Source organism: Kogia breviceps, chromosome 8 (genome assembly GCF_026419965.1).
Source record: "Kogia breviceps isolate mKogBre1 chromosome 8, mKogBre1 haplotype 1, whole genome shotgun sequence".
Lineage (NCBI taxonomy): Eukaryota > Metazoa > Chordata > Mammalia > Artiodactyla > Physeteridae > Kogia > Kogia breviceps.
Genome location: NC_081317.1, coordinates 11,948,413 through 11,965,160, shown reverse-complemented (window position 1 = coordinate 11,965,160; position 16,748 = coordinate 11,948,413). Strand labels below are relative to the sequence as shown.

General features: G+C 39.5%; 1 protein-coding gene across 10 annotated transcripts in view; it reads left to right on the top strand.

Moving 5' to 3' along the window:
* The window catches only part of RABGAP1 (RAB GTPase activating protein 1), a 148,788-nt gene that overhangs the window by 111,627 nt on the left and 20,413 nt on the right, over positions 1 to 16,748 (top strand). For 8 of the 10 annotated variants that reach the window (XM_067040772.1, XM_067040774.1, XM_067040775.1 and 5 more), the window contains 5 exons: positions 3,311 to 3,385; positions 6,548 to 6,673; positions 7,278 to 7,421; positions 9,250 to 9,291; positions 9,546 to 9,674. In XM_067040772.1, coding sequence (XP_066896873.1) covers positions 3,311 to 3,385; positions 6,548 to 6,673; positions 7,278 to 7,421; positions 9,250 to 9,291; positions 9,546 to 9,674 — 516 coding nt within the window. Of the gene's footprint in view, positions 1 to 3,310; positions 3,386 to 6,547; positions 6,674 to 7,277; positions 7,422 to 9,249; positions 9,292 to 9,545; positions 9,675 to 13,782; positions 14,195 to 16,748 lie in introns of those variants that run through there. The other 2 variants (XM_067040779.1, XM_067040777.1) reach the window with 2 other exon arrangements.

The following is a 16,748-nucleotide window of genomic DNA, read 5'->3' as shown; positions in this document are numbered from 1 at the left end:
GTTGTTATATCTCTTTTAATTAAAAACAGTCCTCCTTTTTTTCCCCATGCCATTATCTTGCTGAAGATACAATCATTTCTCTGTTATTTTCTAGTTCCTTCCTTTGGCCACGTTCAGTTTGATATGATTGATGTCTCTTTAAGCCATACTTCCCTCACTATTCACTGCCCTGGTACAGGCCACTATGATATGTTGCTGGCACTTTTTTACAAAAGCCGCCTTGCATTAGTCTCCCTGCCTTTGGGTTCTAGCCTATTTATTATTTTCTCTGTGTTGACCCTAGAATTGGATCATCTTAGTGGCCTCCACTAGACCCACTAAAACCTTTAGTGCTTTCTCTAACCCACAGAATGAAATCAAAATTCCTTAGTTCATTTCCTGGTCCTAGATTCATTAGCTTAGTATTAAAGGCATTTTGTAATATATCCAGACTTATTCCCAAAATATTTTATGCTTCAGTCACATTTAACTTCTCACTGTACTCTGGTTGATTTACTTGTCAAACTTCCCAACTGAACTGTGAAGTTCTCAAGGGCAAGAATCATTTCTTACATATGTTAGCATCCATAGCACTTGCACAGTGCACACCATATTATAGTAGGTGCTCATTAAATGTTGATGAATTAATGAAATGCCTTTTCTTCCCCATATTTCATTACAGCCCCCATGAACCTTATAATTCAAACATTTCCCGAATGTATTATGTACATGAAAGTACTTTCAGACTTTTGGGAAATGTTTGAAATATAAAGCATTCCTTCTAGCTTTTCTATGAGCCTGAAAAATGCTCCCCTCCATTCTCTACCTATAGAAATTCAATACACTTTTATCTTAGTACATAATTGATTAAGCCATGTGCTAAGCACTTTACTTGAGAGGACTGAGAATAATTCATCAGCTCTATTATATAAATACTATGATTATTCTCATCTTACAAATAAGGAATATAAGCAATGGGCCTAAGAGCCAGACCGAGACATTAGCAATTGTGGGATTTCAGCCCACCTCTGTCTAACTGTGAGGCTTCTATTCTTTTTTGACTAATCGACTGTCAATTGATACCTTCCTCAGTTTTGTCAAACTGCATTCCACAGAGCTGTGTTGGCATATATTACTACTAGTTTTTAACAGTCTTAACAAAATGGGTATTAACTCCTTAATTTTTACTGATTTGATAGGTGGAAAGTGGTCTCATTAAATTACAGAAGATCATTTCTGAATCCCTCTGTGCTTCTTGTCTTTGGAAAAGCATATGTGTTTCTCGTTCTGTAGCCCTCTCATCAGATAAGCTTTGACAAAATGGGGGATATAATGAGATTATATTGAATTCTACCTGAATTTATGAAAGCATGGTTATATATAAAAACATAAACAGTGTTTGGTGAGTACCTGCTATGTAAAATATATATTATGTATATATTTTTAAAGCTATCGTTTCATCAAAAGCTAATGATAAAATCCCATGTGTGTATTAACTTGTCATCTAATAAATGTTGGCATCACATTTTGCTAAGTGATCTGAAATTTAAATATACCCATTTCCAAGTTGCTTTCTTGGGACACAGAAGAACATTGGGGGAAAAAAATGGAGAATAAAGAGAGTTTCATCAGAAATAAATTTGTCAAACAGGGAATAGCATCCTGAATATCGAAATTCCCCTTCCCTCCCCCCACAACTTACATGAGAACTATAAATATTAACCATAAGAACAAGATTCTGAAGAACAACTACAGAACCAAAGAGTAACCCACAGGACTGTTTGATGTCAGTATTCTATTAATGATAACGTTCAAAAGAGATGAGTTGTAATCATCTGCTGCCAAGGAAAATACAAATGAAAATTCCAAAGAACCCACAAATGGTTTCAGGGTAATCCCTCTTATCAGAAAAGTTATCACTGGCATTGTTTATTTTGGCATCTTTGCCAAAAGATTTTTTTTCCCAGAAAGAAAAATGAATAGCAATAACAGTGTTTAGTGAGTGCCTGCTATATGTGTTGAGGTGCTGGCTAGGTTGAATAGGATATCACCCCAGCCTATAAGAAGTTCACAGTCTAGTAGAGAAGATGGACATTTATTTATTTATTTATTTATTTATTTATTTTTATTTTTATTTTTTTTTTTTTTTGCGGTATGCGGGCCTCTCACTGCTGTGGCCTCTCCCATTGCGGAGCACAGGCTCCGGACGCGCAGGCCCGGCGGCCATGGCTCACGGGCTCAGCCGCCCCGCGGCACGCGGGATCCTCCCGGACCAGGGCACGAACCCGCGTCTCCCGCATCGGCAGGCGGACTCTCAACCACTGCGCCACCAGGGAAGCCCTGGACATTTAAAATGCAATGTGGGGGGCTTCCCTGGTGGCGCAGTGGTTGAGAATCCGCCTGCCGATGCAGGAGACACGGGTTCGTGCCCTGGTCCGGGAAGATCCCACATGCCGCGGAGCAACTAAGCCCGTGAGCCATGGCCGCTGAGCCTGTGCGTCTGGAGCCTGTGCTCCGCAACGGGAGAGGCCACAACAGTGAGAGGCCCGCATACCGCAAAAAAAAAAAAAAAAAAAAAATGCAATGTGGGGCTTCCCCGGTGGCGCAGTGGTTGAGAATCTGCCTGCTAATGCAGGGGACACGGGTTCGAGCCCGGACTGGGAGGATCCCACATGCAGCGGAGCAACTAGGCCCGTGAGCCACAGCTGCTGAGCCTGCGCGTCTGGAGCCTGTGCTCTGTAACAAGAGAGGCCGTGATAGTGAGAGGCCCGTGCACGGCTATGAAGAGTAGCCCCCGCTTGCCACAACTAGAGAAAGCCCTTGCACAGAAATGAAGACCCAACCCAGCAAAAATAAATAATAAATTAATTAATAAACTCCTACCCCCAACATCAAAAAAAAAAATGCAGTGTGGTAAGTGCTATAATAACCATGCATTTGTAACAAGTACTATAGAAGTATCGAGGAGAGAGAGAATCCTGGGGGAATGAAATATGTTTGGAGCCTCAGTGAAGAACACATTTTTCAGACTGAGAAGGGGGAAAAGCATGAGCAAAGACAGGCAGAATGACAACTTTTTTTTAGTGCTAAAATGGTTTTTGCTTAACCTTACCACTCCTTGGCTACAGGAAGTGGCGTGGTGACAGCGTTATTTATAATAAAGAAAAATTGGAATTGAAGAGAAATGTTTGCATCATTCACTGCCCATCAGAATGCCACAGTGGAGTGTGGGTAGCATCTTCAAGGTTCCTGTGTTCAAGTTCCTATAAGGCAACTATGACTCAAGAGTGACTACATTCATTTATACCTCGTGTGTTTTTTTTTCCCCCAGGCTTATTCTGTGTATGATGAAGAAATTGGCTATTGCCAAGGCCAGTCATTTCTTGCTGCTGTTCTGCTTCTCCATGTGAGTAATTAGCTCTCTGTGTATGACTTACACATGTCCTGCCTCAGCTTATACTAGCCTTAGACTTGATCATGGTTTTTTATTGCGTTTGGCCAGGCTTTAGCACATGAGGGTTAACTCCTATATCTGGAAACCTTTTCCTTAAATTAATAGTGTCGTCATGGGAGAGAAACATGGTAAAAAATAAATGACAGTGTTGAAAATTGGTACAAGGGCAGACTTTTTTTATTACTAGGGTGATTGGATAGACTTTAGTCTTGACTGAACCCTTTGGGGACATTTTATATTCTCTTAAGTAGCCGCTGTCATCAGTCTTTGTTTTGAGATTTATGTATTGGGGTGGAAGGGAGGCAGAGAAGTTGGGTTGCTTTAGCACCATTTGATTCATTTGTTCATTCATTCAACAAAGACCTTTACCCTCCATATTACTGATATTTTTTTAAATCCACAACAAAATTGAAAAAATGTTAAGGTGAACACTCATATACTCTTGACCTGATATATCAGTATTCTTCCATACTGTTTTCTCTGCATCTCTCTCTTTTCCTCTTTTTCACACACGCAGACACACACACACACGTTTTTTTTAATGGAAAAGATATTTTTTGAAATTATTTTTGGAAAATAAGTAGCAAACATCAAGATACTCCACTCCTAAATACTTGTGCATGTATCTCCTGAGGACCTAACCAGAATATCCCAGTCATATCTCAGAATTTCGACACTGATTCACAGTGTCTTACCCACAGTCCACATTCAGTTTTCCCGGTTTAGTCAGTAAAGTCCTTACAGCTTTTTTTTCTAATCAAGATCAGTGAAGAATCAGGCATTGCATTTGGTTGTCATTTCATTTTATTCTTTTAATCTGAACTATCCCCTTTGCCTTTTTTGTATGTTCCATGCCATTGACAGTTTTGAAAAATTAAAGCAGATTGTCTTGTAAAACATCCCAGATTCTTGATTTGGCTGATCATTTTCCCATGATTCAAGTTAAAATGCTTGGCAAAAATACCACACAGGTGATGTTAGCAGAGAGGTTTTGAGCCCCTGTTACGGTCTGAACTGTGCTAGTGATCAGGAGTGAATAAGATAGTGTGGCCCCAGTCCTTGTGGATGCAGAGCTAGTGAAGCTGACTAGCTGTAGGCAAAAAAAGTCACACAAGTATATCATTGTTACTTTCAGTGGCTCTATGAAGGTATAGTGAAAAGTTTGATGCAAGATTATAACAAGGGAGCCTCATTTAGATTACACGCTTCTCTGGGAAGCTAACCTTTAAGGTGAACCCTGAAAAATGAAAAGGGATATCCATTCTCTTATGTACTTTACTGTATAATTTAACTTTTTTTTTAACATTGTTATGAAAATAATAAAACTGTTTTGAAAACGAGAGTGGAGAGTAGAGCAGTCCTGGCAAGAGAATAGTACAGTGTATAGAAGCCCTGAAATGGGGAAAACTTGGCATCTGGAAGGAACTGAAAGAAGGGCAGTGTGACAGGAGCATCACGAGCCGTGGGGAACGGGGAGGAAGCTAGAGAGGTCAACGAGACTAGCTTGAAGGAGGGCTGTGGAGACCAGGCCACGCAGTCTAGATTTGGTTTCTCTAAGAACAGGAAGCTTTTGAAGAGGTTTAAGCCATTTCGTGTAGGTTGTAATACAAGTAAAACAAAAGCACTTTGCATCTTCTTACTGTGAGCCTAGCTTGTTGGTATTGGTAGGCATGCAAAAATGTGATAAAGCTATGACATTGATAAAGAAGTCAAGTTTTTTTTCCCCCAGCTTTGTTTACATCATAATTGACAAAAATTGTGTGTGTATATATAAGGTGTACAATGTGATGATTTGATATACTATACATTGTGAAATGATTCTCACAAGCTAATTAACACACCCTCAATAAGTCAAGTTTTAAGTTTTTGTTTTGTTGTTTTAATCAGACTTTATATCTCAGAGTCTCACAAGTCTGTGTGGTTCGTCTTTGTTCTCGACTTTCGTGCAAGGACATTTATCCCCGTTTAAGTGTCATAACCCTTTTAAAATGAGTTTCCCGATGAAATGCCCAATGTCTTGGTTTGAACTCTCTGCTGCTTTGCCATCGTGTTAAAATAAGTGCTTGTTTCAGAGCAAGGGCAGGTGTGCTGCCTGGCATCAGAAATGCCACTCTGGGCATACCAAGTCTCGCCCTCAGTGAGTGGAAGGGTGAAGTTGCCTTCCATGGTAAAGACCTCAAAGGTCTGGTCCTTTGCCCCAAATGCCCTTACCTTTCCAACAATAATTTTCTATCCTTTTCTCTTTTATTACTGAGTCTGATTTGTTCTTTAGCTCTGCTTTATTCCCAGTTATTTCTTTGCTTAGCCGAGCTCCATCATCTTGTTTGACAGAAGCCCACCCACCTTCTTGACATTTGGAAGGCTTGCTACGGTCACGTCATGCTTAAATAATATTTCCAGTGCTCTTTTTCTATTTTGAAAACTAGACATTTTGCCCGGTTCTCAGGGAGATATTTTTCCATAAAGCTGTGGAAGATGTATAAGTGAGTAACATCTGTAAATAGAAGTGAAGTAAAGGAGGTTTTTGTACTATTTTAAGTATTACTGCAGGCGTTACTGTAATACTTTAAACATTTCTTCAGACTTTAGAATACATAAAGTTCTTCTGTAACTAACCATGTTTTTAGTAACAGTGAGGAAGAAAAACATTTTTACTAAAATGAAATAACAGTTAAGGAGGTAAAATGATCTAACAAAGGTCTTATGATTTAGGAAAGATGAAACATATACTTGAGTATAGGCCTGTTCCTACTCAGTTCAAGTTCTGCCCTCCCTACAAAGCCTGTTCCTGGCTCCCTCAGGGAAGACCCAGGCTTTCTTGTTCTTGTGTTCCCACTGGTCTTTCTAATAAGGCATTTTACAGCTATTGTATACTGGTTGTATGAGGGGCTCCTCAAGAACAGGAACAGTGTCTGACATAGAGTAGGCATTGTTAAATATTTCTTGGTTGAATGAATGAATGTTATAAAACACAGCTGAGATCTGAGTTACTGAATATCACTAAATTTCCTAGTCTTCAGATAGGAAAGTTGAAAAATGAATTTAATATACTGAGGACATTTCTGTATATGTTTTTGATCCCCCACCCCTTCCCTCTTTGCCTGTCTGTTACAGATGCCTGAGGAACAGGCATTCAGTGTTCTGGTCAAGATCATGTTTGACTATGGTCTCAGGGAACTTTTCAAGCAAAACTTTGAAGATTTGCATTGCAAATTTTACCAGTTGGAGCGCCTCATGCAGGTAAATGGAGAATCCAGCTTGCATTTGCCAATAGGAATGTAGGACTGGGAAGAGCGGGATTGATGAAATGGTGCCAAGGAGCAGTGGCGATTTCCTTAGCCTTCCAGGGTTAAGGACAGGTTTTATGTTTTTCATTTCTCTCTATGTAACGATGATGCCAAGATTATTAAGGTGTTAACCCGATGGGTGTGAGACAGGTTTTCGATCTCATAAACACCCAAAAGATCAGATGACTGTAGGAGCCTTTAACACGGCAAACTCAGTCAAGAAATATTCACCAAGGCTCTGAAGCTGACTGGTTAGGAATCTTATAACAAAAGTGAAACAAACTTTCCCAAACATTTCATAACTTGGAAAGAAAAACTGTCCTTCCAAATATTTGTCACCATTTGGGGATTCCTCTAGAGCTACTTTGTGGACTGGAAACGAGAGCTGAGTGCCAGTTTAATACCAGATGATAAGTGTTCTTCTCAGCACGTTGGCAGTTTTTAGAAAAACACAAATATGTGACTTTTTTAGCCTATTTCTGGCAGATTTATGAACCTCCTGAGTGAGAGTTAAACAGCTGCATATGTGCCCAAGACTAATTAGTTTACTATTTCAGGAATACATTCCTGACTTGTACAACCACTTCCTGGATATAAGCCTTGAAGCACACATGTATGCCTCCCAGTGGTTTCTTACGCTCTTCACTGCAAAATTCCCTCTCTACATGGTCTTCCATATCATCGACCTGCTTTTATGTGAGGTACGTATCAGAGACCACAGAACTTTGGCTTTTGTTTGTAGTGTCCTTCCTGTGTCAGCTCTGTTGAAACAGAATTTGTTCTTCTCAGTTATTTTATTTCATTGCTGGAAAATCCAGGCTTAAGTTACTCTTCCTTGGGCTGATGCTAATAATCATGTTTTGTCAAAGGTGCTGTCTGCTAAAAAAAAAACAAAACACATTTGTATTAGGTTTGGCTGCATTGAAGAAATCCAGAATAACAGTGACTAAATAAAGTAGAGGTTTATTTTTCTTTCCCATGTAAAAGAAATCAGAAGGTTGGCAGTAACCTGCCTTCGTCAGAGTGCAACTCTGTTCCGTATGGATGATCAGAGCTCTAGCCACTGTCTCTCTATTTAAGCTAGGAGGTTTAGGGGTTCGGGGAGGTTATATCCCCTCTTTTAAAAGACATTTCTTGGAATTTCCACCTGCATTTCTTCTTAACCTCTTATTGGCCAGAAGTTAGGTACATGACCATACCTAGCTTCTAAGGGGAGTTTTTTTTTTTTAATTTAAGCTGACTAGGAATTTGCTAAAACTTGGGGGTCTATTACTGAAAGAAAATAGATATTATAGTAAATAACAGTCTTTGCCTCAGCTTAGTTTTGGGTTTTAGGGTGTGTGTGTGCCTAAGAAGAAAAAACTAATTTCAAAAATAATATATATTTGTTATAGAAACTATAGAAAGTATAAGCAAAAAGATTTTAAAATACTTCTAATCCCAGTCTAGAGGTAAACTGCTTTTAACATTTTAGTGTATATTCTTTCCACCTTTTCATATATGTGTATGTGTAATTTCTATATGGAACAGTTTTTTTCACATGGAATATTATGTAATAATGTATATTATGGTTTTATATGTATATAAAAATATGATTATGCTATATATGCTATCTGGTAACCTCTTTTTAATCTCATATACTTGACTTTCTATAGACAGACACCTCCACATGTATACCATCCTTATTTTTATTTAATTATCCCATATTCAAAACATACAAAAATCCATTAAGAAATTTGTATCTTCTATCTAGCTTGAAACATTATAAGAAACAGCATTTCAGATATACCATTATTCTTACTTAATGCCAAGTATCCCATTCTTTGGATATATCATAATTTATGTAACCAATTCCTAATCTCAAACCTTTGTCTAGTTTTTCACTATTACAAACAACCATTAGTTAAGTAGTTACTGTGGGCCTGGTGGCATGCTAAGTAACCTACATAAACTTTTCAACTAATTAGTTCAGAAAACCATTGGGAGACTATTTGTTATGGGACTTGAGGCTCAGAAACTTTAAAAGTTTAACACTGTCAGCAGATTTTAGGGCCTCCCCTGAGCTGTCCTTTGCCCCACTACTCCTAGAATGATTAGATTAAGAGAGGCAGATTAGAGGGAACCCTGAGCAGATTCAGTTCTGGGACACAGGGCTCATGGACAGAGTGATTGTTGTACTTGGAGTGAGCAGTATAGAATACAGGAAGAGCCACCAGGAGTTATTTCCTGAGAGATCACAATTTTATGACTCTAATGTTTTAGTTCAGAAGCATAGAGGACTTTGAAAAGCATTCTTGAATTGCAAGAATAGCTCCAGAAAAGCTCTTCTCTCAAAAAAATGGGAGACTGGGTCTACCTTAAGTGGTTTTTCAGTTGTTGCCCTGTAATTTTTTTTCCTAAGCTATTTTCAAGATATTCCATTTCTTAAATTTTTACAGTTTATCTAAAAATTGTGGGGTATTCTGAAGACAAACAGCTTTTAATAATCCATATATAAACACTGAAAATGTTTTCTATGTTTTCTTTTAGGGAATAAGTGTTATTTTTAATGTCGCCCTTGGATTATTAAAGGTACAGTACACATTTATTTGTAAGCTGGGTTATCTGGTATTCTTTGTTCAGCACTTGAAATATCTTGGTCTTAATCTCATTCTGAACAGCTGCTATGCTCTAGCGTTGTCCCTGACAGTGGATGTGTGCAAGTAGCTGTGCAAAGGCTACAAAGTATCTGGGGATTATAAAGGTTCTGGGATTATAAAATCCTTCTTGGGCACCTTCATAGCAGAAAACTTCTGTACATGGTTGTATTTTCTTCTTTCTTCAAGACTTCCAAAGATGACTTGCTATTGACGGACTTTGAAGGTGCACTGAAGTTCTTCAGGGTTCAGCTTCCTAAGAGATATCGCTCAGAAGAAAATGCAAAAAAACTGATGGAATTAGCTTGCAACATGAAGGTAAAATCATTTTTGCATTAATTTAGATTCCTTTGTTAATGTCTCACCCTTCCTGATCAAATTGTCAACATTTATAGTACATTAATAATAATGTTTTCTTTTGTATTGTATAATTTTCTAAATATTTTCATATATATTACAGCCTATGAATTAAATCTCAGGTTTCATGATTTCTACTGTGCTGTCCTTTAACTTTCAGTATTTGTTGTTATGGTCAGAAATTCCCTAAAATGAAAGTAATAATATATGAAGGAAACTTATTCACTATTTATCACTTCCAGTGGAGCATTTATGATTTGTATCATTTTTTTAAGGTTAAAAAAAGGAAGAATCTCCTTGTGTTCATGTTATAAAAGTGTTGTTTTTAAAGAAGAAAAAGTAATTGAGGGAGTTTAGTTTGGAATTTGAGAGGTGGAGACAGAATAAATAGCTGTATTGAGATGCTTATAGGGTTCATAAAAGACTGACTGTCATATTTACTCAGTGTGTCTCCAGAGGGTAGAACTGTGATCAGTGTGTCAGGGGCAGATGTGGTAGGAGAGAAGCTTCACTATCTACTGAATTAGAGTACAGACTGGGAATCAGAGATCTGAATTCAAAGTTATTTCACCTATTTAAGATGCAATTTGCTCATCTGTAAAGTAATATTGGATTTCTGGTTCTGGTTATATGTCAGACTGAGCTAACTCAGGCTACCCTCCTTTGAACATTTGGAGATGCTAAATAAAGTATAATCCGAGAAATGTTTAAATACCTGGATGAACTTGAAAGAAAAAAGAGAAATACCCAGGTGCCTTAAACAAAGTGGCTCAATGTATTGTGTGTGATAATAAAAGAGCATTCCAAGGGACTATAGAACCATAGGTAGGTATTAGGATTTTACTATTCACGAAGACAAGACATGATTTGGGGCCTTCTGGAGGCCCCAAAATGAAACTGAAATCTCAGCATAAAGTTAGGACTTTGGAATGGCCACCCTCTTTGTAAAAGCAGGAATACAAAAACTACATATTAGCCTGAGAAATAATAGGAATCATGATATAAAGTGAATGGGGGATTTGGGGTGGGGAAAAAAGGAAATAGAACTTCTAGAAATGAAAATAATCATTAAAGTTATCATTCAATGTAAATTGTTACATCCTTCACAAGTATTGTGGATAACATTTAATGATATTTTACCATGTGCTCTAGGTACTGTGATTAAGTGTTTTTATGTGTGAGGATTAACTATAGTATATGTACAGTGCTTACCTTAGTGCCTGATAATTAGTAAGAGTTTAAGAAATAACGGCTACTACTATGATTATTTCCTCCCTGGTTTTTCAAGCAGAAACAAACTCTTTTCAGTAACATTCACACCAGTGATGGGTTTGCGCACAGCACACAGCCGGGTGAGCTCTGAGCTTCTTGGAGTTGCTCTTTCTATCCCAACCTGGTTTAGCATACAGGAGGATGCCGACTCTTACTTATGATTTCTTCCCCTCCAAAACCTGCTTCTTCCTCAGTGTCCCCATCTCCAGTTTGTGGGACCTCATTGCTCAGGCCTGAAAACTTGATACCATCTTCTTCCATTCTTTCTTTCACACTTAACATCTTCATATTCCACATCCAAGCCCTATCATCAGAATATATCCTGAATCTGATCACTTCTCAACCCTTTCATCGCCAATGCCCAAGTCTAACCATCTCATCACTTCTCTTCTGGAATATTGCAGTCGATTCCTTGGTCCTTCTGTTTCCACAGTGGTTTCCTCCCAGACTCTTTTTGATCTCATCTCTCCCTTGCTTAAAACTCTAATGGCTTCTTATCTGAGAATTAAACTCAGGTTCTTGCCTTGGCCTGCAAGGCCTGGCACCATCTCACCTCTGACAGTGTGATTTCAGCTACTACTACTTTTCCCCCTTACACTTTCCACTTCAGACACCCTGGCCTCCTTGCTGTTCTCAAACATGCCGAGCATGTTCCCTCCTCAGGCCTTTGTACTGGCTGGTCTCTCTGCCTGTAATGTTGTTCTCCTTGATGTCCACATGGCTTTACCCTCACCTCATTCAGTCTTAGACTCAGTGATCATATCATCAGAGAGGACTTCTCTAATTACAGTGTCTAATGTAGCAGCTCCCCCCCAACTCTTTACACCCTCTCTTCTTATCCTGTCATATTTTCTTCATGTCACTTATTGCTACTTAACATTATTTTATATGTTTGATTATTATCTGCGTGCCCCCTGTCCCCATGCTGGAATTAAGCCTGTGACAGAGGGGACTTTATCTCTTTTGTTTATTGCTGAATTCCCAGCACAAGAACAGGATCTGACATGTAAATATTGGTTGAATGAGTGAATAAATGAATATTCTGTTGAGCTTCTTCCAAGTGTTCTGCAAAGAAGAGTTAACATGGATTTGGGCTTAAAAATAGCTTCTAGCTGAAGGTTTACCTTTGGGGTTTTCATTAGCTTGAAACACTTGAATAATAAATGGATTCTTTCTTTCCAAAGTCCAGATGGGAGGTGTCTAATGTCTTTTCCCTTGCCTGTCCTTCCGAAGAATTAAGGTAGACAAAGCCGCACAGCACACGTTATTATTTGCTTAGATACGTAATTCCTTTTTGGTCTTGGAGAGCCCTGCATGGCTAGGGTACACTTTGGATGATTTCCCTTACTTGCACATGGTTTCAGGTGAGAAAAATAGTAATTTTTCTTGAAATTGACTCATCATGGAAAGCCTACAGATTCACCAGGACATGAGAGAGTGAGCTTTTTGTGCTAAAAGGTGGGATATGGCATGTACAGTTTAGTTAGTGATGGTTAGTTTCACTCTGACAGCTATACTTAATACCAAAAAATATTAAAGGAGATATAGGTAATAGCTGAGCCAATTATTGGCAAAGGACTTCAGTCACAGTGATAATTTGTCAGCTCACAAATAAGAGAAATCATTGGCAAGCTCAGTTGTGAGGCCTGCGTTACGTAGACTACGTGATGGAGTAGGGCCTCAGCCAGCACAGAGGGAGGGCGCAGAGGGTCTTCTGGTTTGGAGACCCTCTAGCCATGGAAAAGGGGGTTCCTGCTACGTGAATGCTTTGGAAACTAGCTTTTGAATTTCTTGGTGTAGAATTTAGAAAGGAACATTGGCCTTGTAACTCATTCAATCCCATTCCATTACTTTTTAATTAAAAAAAAAAGTTGTGACTCAGTTTTCTCAGTTGTACTTCCTAATTAAGGGGGAATAGGGAATGGTTTACCTCACATGCCAGTCCAGGAAACAGATACCTATTCTTGTTGTTGTCTTTTGTTGTGTTTTAGCAGTTACGGTGTTGTAATTTCCAGTATTTGTACAGATCTTATAAGAATCTCGTTTGTTCCTCACAGTACCCTGTGAGGTGCAAAGGGCAAATCAAGTGTGGAAACTGAGGCTTATAGAAGCCAAGTGACTTACCCGGCTGATACTGACTGGGCAGTGACAAAAGCCCTGTTGGAACTCAGGCCTTCTGACTGCGTGCTCCCAAGGCTTTCCACCCCGTTGCATGGCCTCTTATTTCAGAAGGCGGCGGGAACCAAGTTTGGTGCGGCAGTATCTGCAATGGCCACAAGGTGGGTCTGTTGCCCAGAAAGGTCCACTGTCCTCTCGGTGCCTGCGTCTTCCTTTTCTCCATCAGTATCTCCCAGTATCTGTCTTTACTTGCCTCTCCTTTTTTTTTCCTCTCTCTCTTTTCTGCCCTTTTACTTCTCCCTTTCTTCTCCTTAATTTATTATGGGACTGAATTATTTTTTTTCTTACAGACTTTTAGACCCCTGCTCTTAATCTAAAATTTAACAACATACATCAAAACTCATTTAGCCGTCTGTTGAATTTCTCTCCCTCCATGGGTCAGTGACCTGAGATGGAAAAGTTGTTTCCATTTGTGATATAAGATCTAAAAGGAATTTCACTTTAAATAGATTGTTCAGGAGATCGGGAATGGTCCTAGGAGCTCCACAGCCCTTTCATACCCATAACTGTGCCATGTGTCATCTTTAGTGGGGGGAAATGGGAAAAAAATAATTAGGTCTTTTAAGTTTTTGACTCAAGAAATATGTGAGAGCAACTGTTTTTTTGTGTGTCTATACAGGAATTTTGAGAACAAGTCTGATACGTGAGGCTGGTTTAGAAGAAGCAGGAACTATGCTAAAAGAGATGGCTCAGTGGGTTTCTTAGATCAAATCTGAAGACTTGACCCTTTGGCTGTAGAATCCTGCCTGATGTGAAATGGAGTTTCTGAACCATGGCTTCATTGGAATTTGTTATGTCAAACATAAAGTGAATGTGCTAGGCTTCAAACTACCTGTAAGAAAAGATATTATTACAAAAACCAAATAGTAATGTCTGTCAATTAATGTAATCCTAACCATTTGCTATTTGGAGAAACAGAAAACACTTTGGCATTTGGGGATATTTGCCCTCAGGGCATGTTTTTATTCATGAGCTTTAAAGCAGCACTAGTTTGAACTTCATTCTCTGCTCAAATCATTTGTGTAGTTAGTGTGGGTTTGGGTTTTAACTTCTGTGTTTGTAGTGACTTCATCAGTCTTTTTTCTTGGTATGTTCACAGAAGCTTGTATAGTGTCTACACATAGTGAATTAATCCTTAGAGTGACCATATGAGGTCATTTTTGTGGATGTGTGTACTGAAGGTTAGAGAATTGAAGAAAAGTCCCAAAGGGCACAAAGTTAGTAAGGGATGGAGTTGAGATTAGATCCCAGGAATTTCAGACTCTAAAGTCAATGCTTATCATCATTGTGCTTTACTGTACCTGAGGGATGAATGAATGGGACAAGAGCTACTTCTGTTGGTCCACTTTTGGTGATATGTGTCATATAACGATGGGTAACTCAGTCTCTGTGTCAGTGTTGAAACTTATCTTTTGTACACTGTAGCTGAGTTCCATTTTCCTTATAACTAGACCCAGCTAGTTTTACAAGATGTCTTTACTTGTTCCTACCTTTTAGAATTGGATTTCATGAGGAAGCTTCTGAGTGGGTACTCTCTTTCTCTGCATTGAACCCTAAAGTTTGCTGGTTGTTGCAAGGGTAGCAGTGGTCACTACCTTCTTGTTTTATTTTAGTAAGTTCCTCTCCCTTGGTCCTTATCTGCATTTGAGTCCTCTGCTAATAATTTGCTTCTTGCATTTCAGAAAAATACTCTGATGGTAGAACAAGGATGCCTAATTCTATTTAGTAATCTTTGAGGGAGTGTGAGCCTGAACTGTTTGAATAAATTAAATAAAAAGGCTGAGAAATCAAATAGAATGTTGATTTGTTTCAAGTGGCTATAAGTGCAGGCCTTGGAGTCCCACAGACCTTGGCTCTCATGCTGGCTCTGCCTCTGCTTTGTGACCGAAGGTAGGTTAGCACAGCAGGGTTGTAGAGAGAGAAATAAGACGATGCCTTTAAAGTAGCGGCTGCTCTTCTGATGATATTATCATCATCCTTCACACACCATTGCTCTTTTGGCCCACCTTGTTTTGATCTCCTCTGCCCAGGTATCTGCTTTCCTTAAGTCAGTTAAGTCAACAAGCATTTGTAGATTGCCTTCTATGCCAAGAATATACTGTGCTCAGTACTGGGCACGCTACAGAGATGAGTGAACAACAAGAATCACCCCAGACTTGCATTCTTGTGCTGGCATTGCCACTGAACAGTCTGGGTCCTTTACTTCAGACAAGTCACTTTACCTGTAGGTCTCAGTTCCCCAGTACAACGAGGGTGATAATCTCTGCTGTACCCATCTCAGAAAGTCGTTTTGATGATTAAAGAAAATAGTGGATGTAGAGGTAGCTTGTTATCTTGAAACTTTTATGTAAATCTCAGGTTCTTGTAATCACTAACTGAAAAAGAACCATGGACTTGTGTCAGATTTCTTTATTTAGCAACGAGAACTTTGGGGTCAGGATCTCCTTAATGTACCAGACCTCTTCCTACCCACACAGTCACCTGCACAACATAACTCCAACCCTGCCACGCCGAGCTACTAACATTCAACCTCCCACCTGCACTGGACTTTCTGTGAGTCCAGCCCAGCAGGGATTCTGACTTTTGCAGGGACTTTATTTATTTATTTATTTATCTTAAAATTTTATTTATTTATTTATTTATTTTTGGCTGCATTGGGTCTTCATTGCTGCACGCGGGCTTTCTCTAGTTGTGGCGAGAGGGGGCTACTCTTTGTTGCGGTGTGTGGGTTTCTCACTGCGGTGGCTTCTCTTGTTGCAGAGCACAGGATCTAAGCGCACAGGCTTCAGTAGTTGTGGCTCGCAGGCTCAGTAGTTGTGGCTCGTGGGCTCTAGAGCACAGGCTCAGTAGTTGTGGCACACGGGCTTAGTTGCTCCGCAGCATGTGGGATCTTCCCGGACCAGGGATTGAACCCGTGTCCCCTGCATTGACAAGCAGATTCTTAACCACTGCTCCACCAGGGAAGCCCCTTGCAGGAACTTTAAACCAAACTTCAGAATCAGCTCTTAATATTTCCTGTAAGCAGCCTGTTTCCTACTCTTCTGTGTTAAATGGACTTTGTTTAAATGGCTCATTGTTTGCAGCACATGTTCAGAGAAGGAAAGCAGATAATAATAATGTTACAGCCACCCTTTGTTAAAAAGACTTCACTGTGTGCCAGCCAGGTACTCTTCTTAGCTCTTTATGTGTTTTATATCATGTGATCCTCATAACAGTAGTCTTCATAAGGACTGTTGGGATTTTCACAGATGAGGACCCTGAGGCTGAGATAAGGCAGCTTGCCCTCAGTCATACAGTAAGTTGTCCGCAGAGCCTGGACTCAAGCCTTGGTCTGTCCAAGCTGTTACTGGCCGACGGTACTACCTCACTCCCACCAAGGTCAGCAGCCACTCTCATTCTTTCTCCATCAGTGTGGGCCACGACATCCCTGCCTGTTCCAGGGCCTGTTCAGGGGCCAGCTTTCCCAGGGCAAGTAGCACATGTTTTAAGAGAGAACCTTATCCAATTCCTGTGACAGGTTAATGACGAGTGACCAAAGGAAAGGTGTTTTAGACTAATTTTTACTTCTACCAAAATATCAAACGC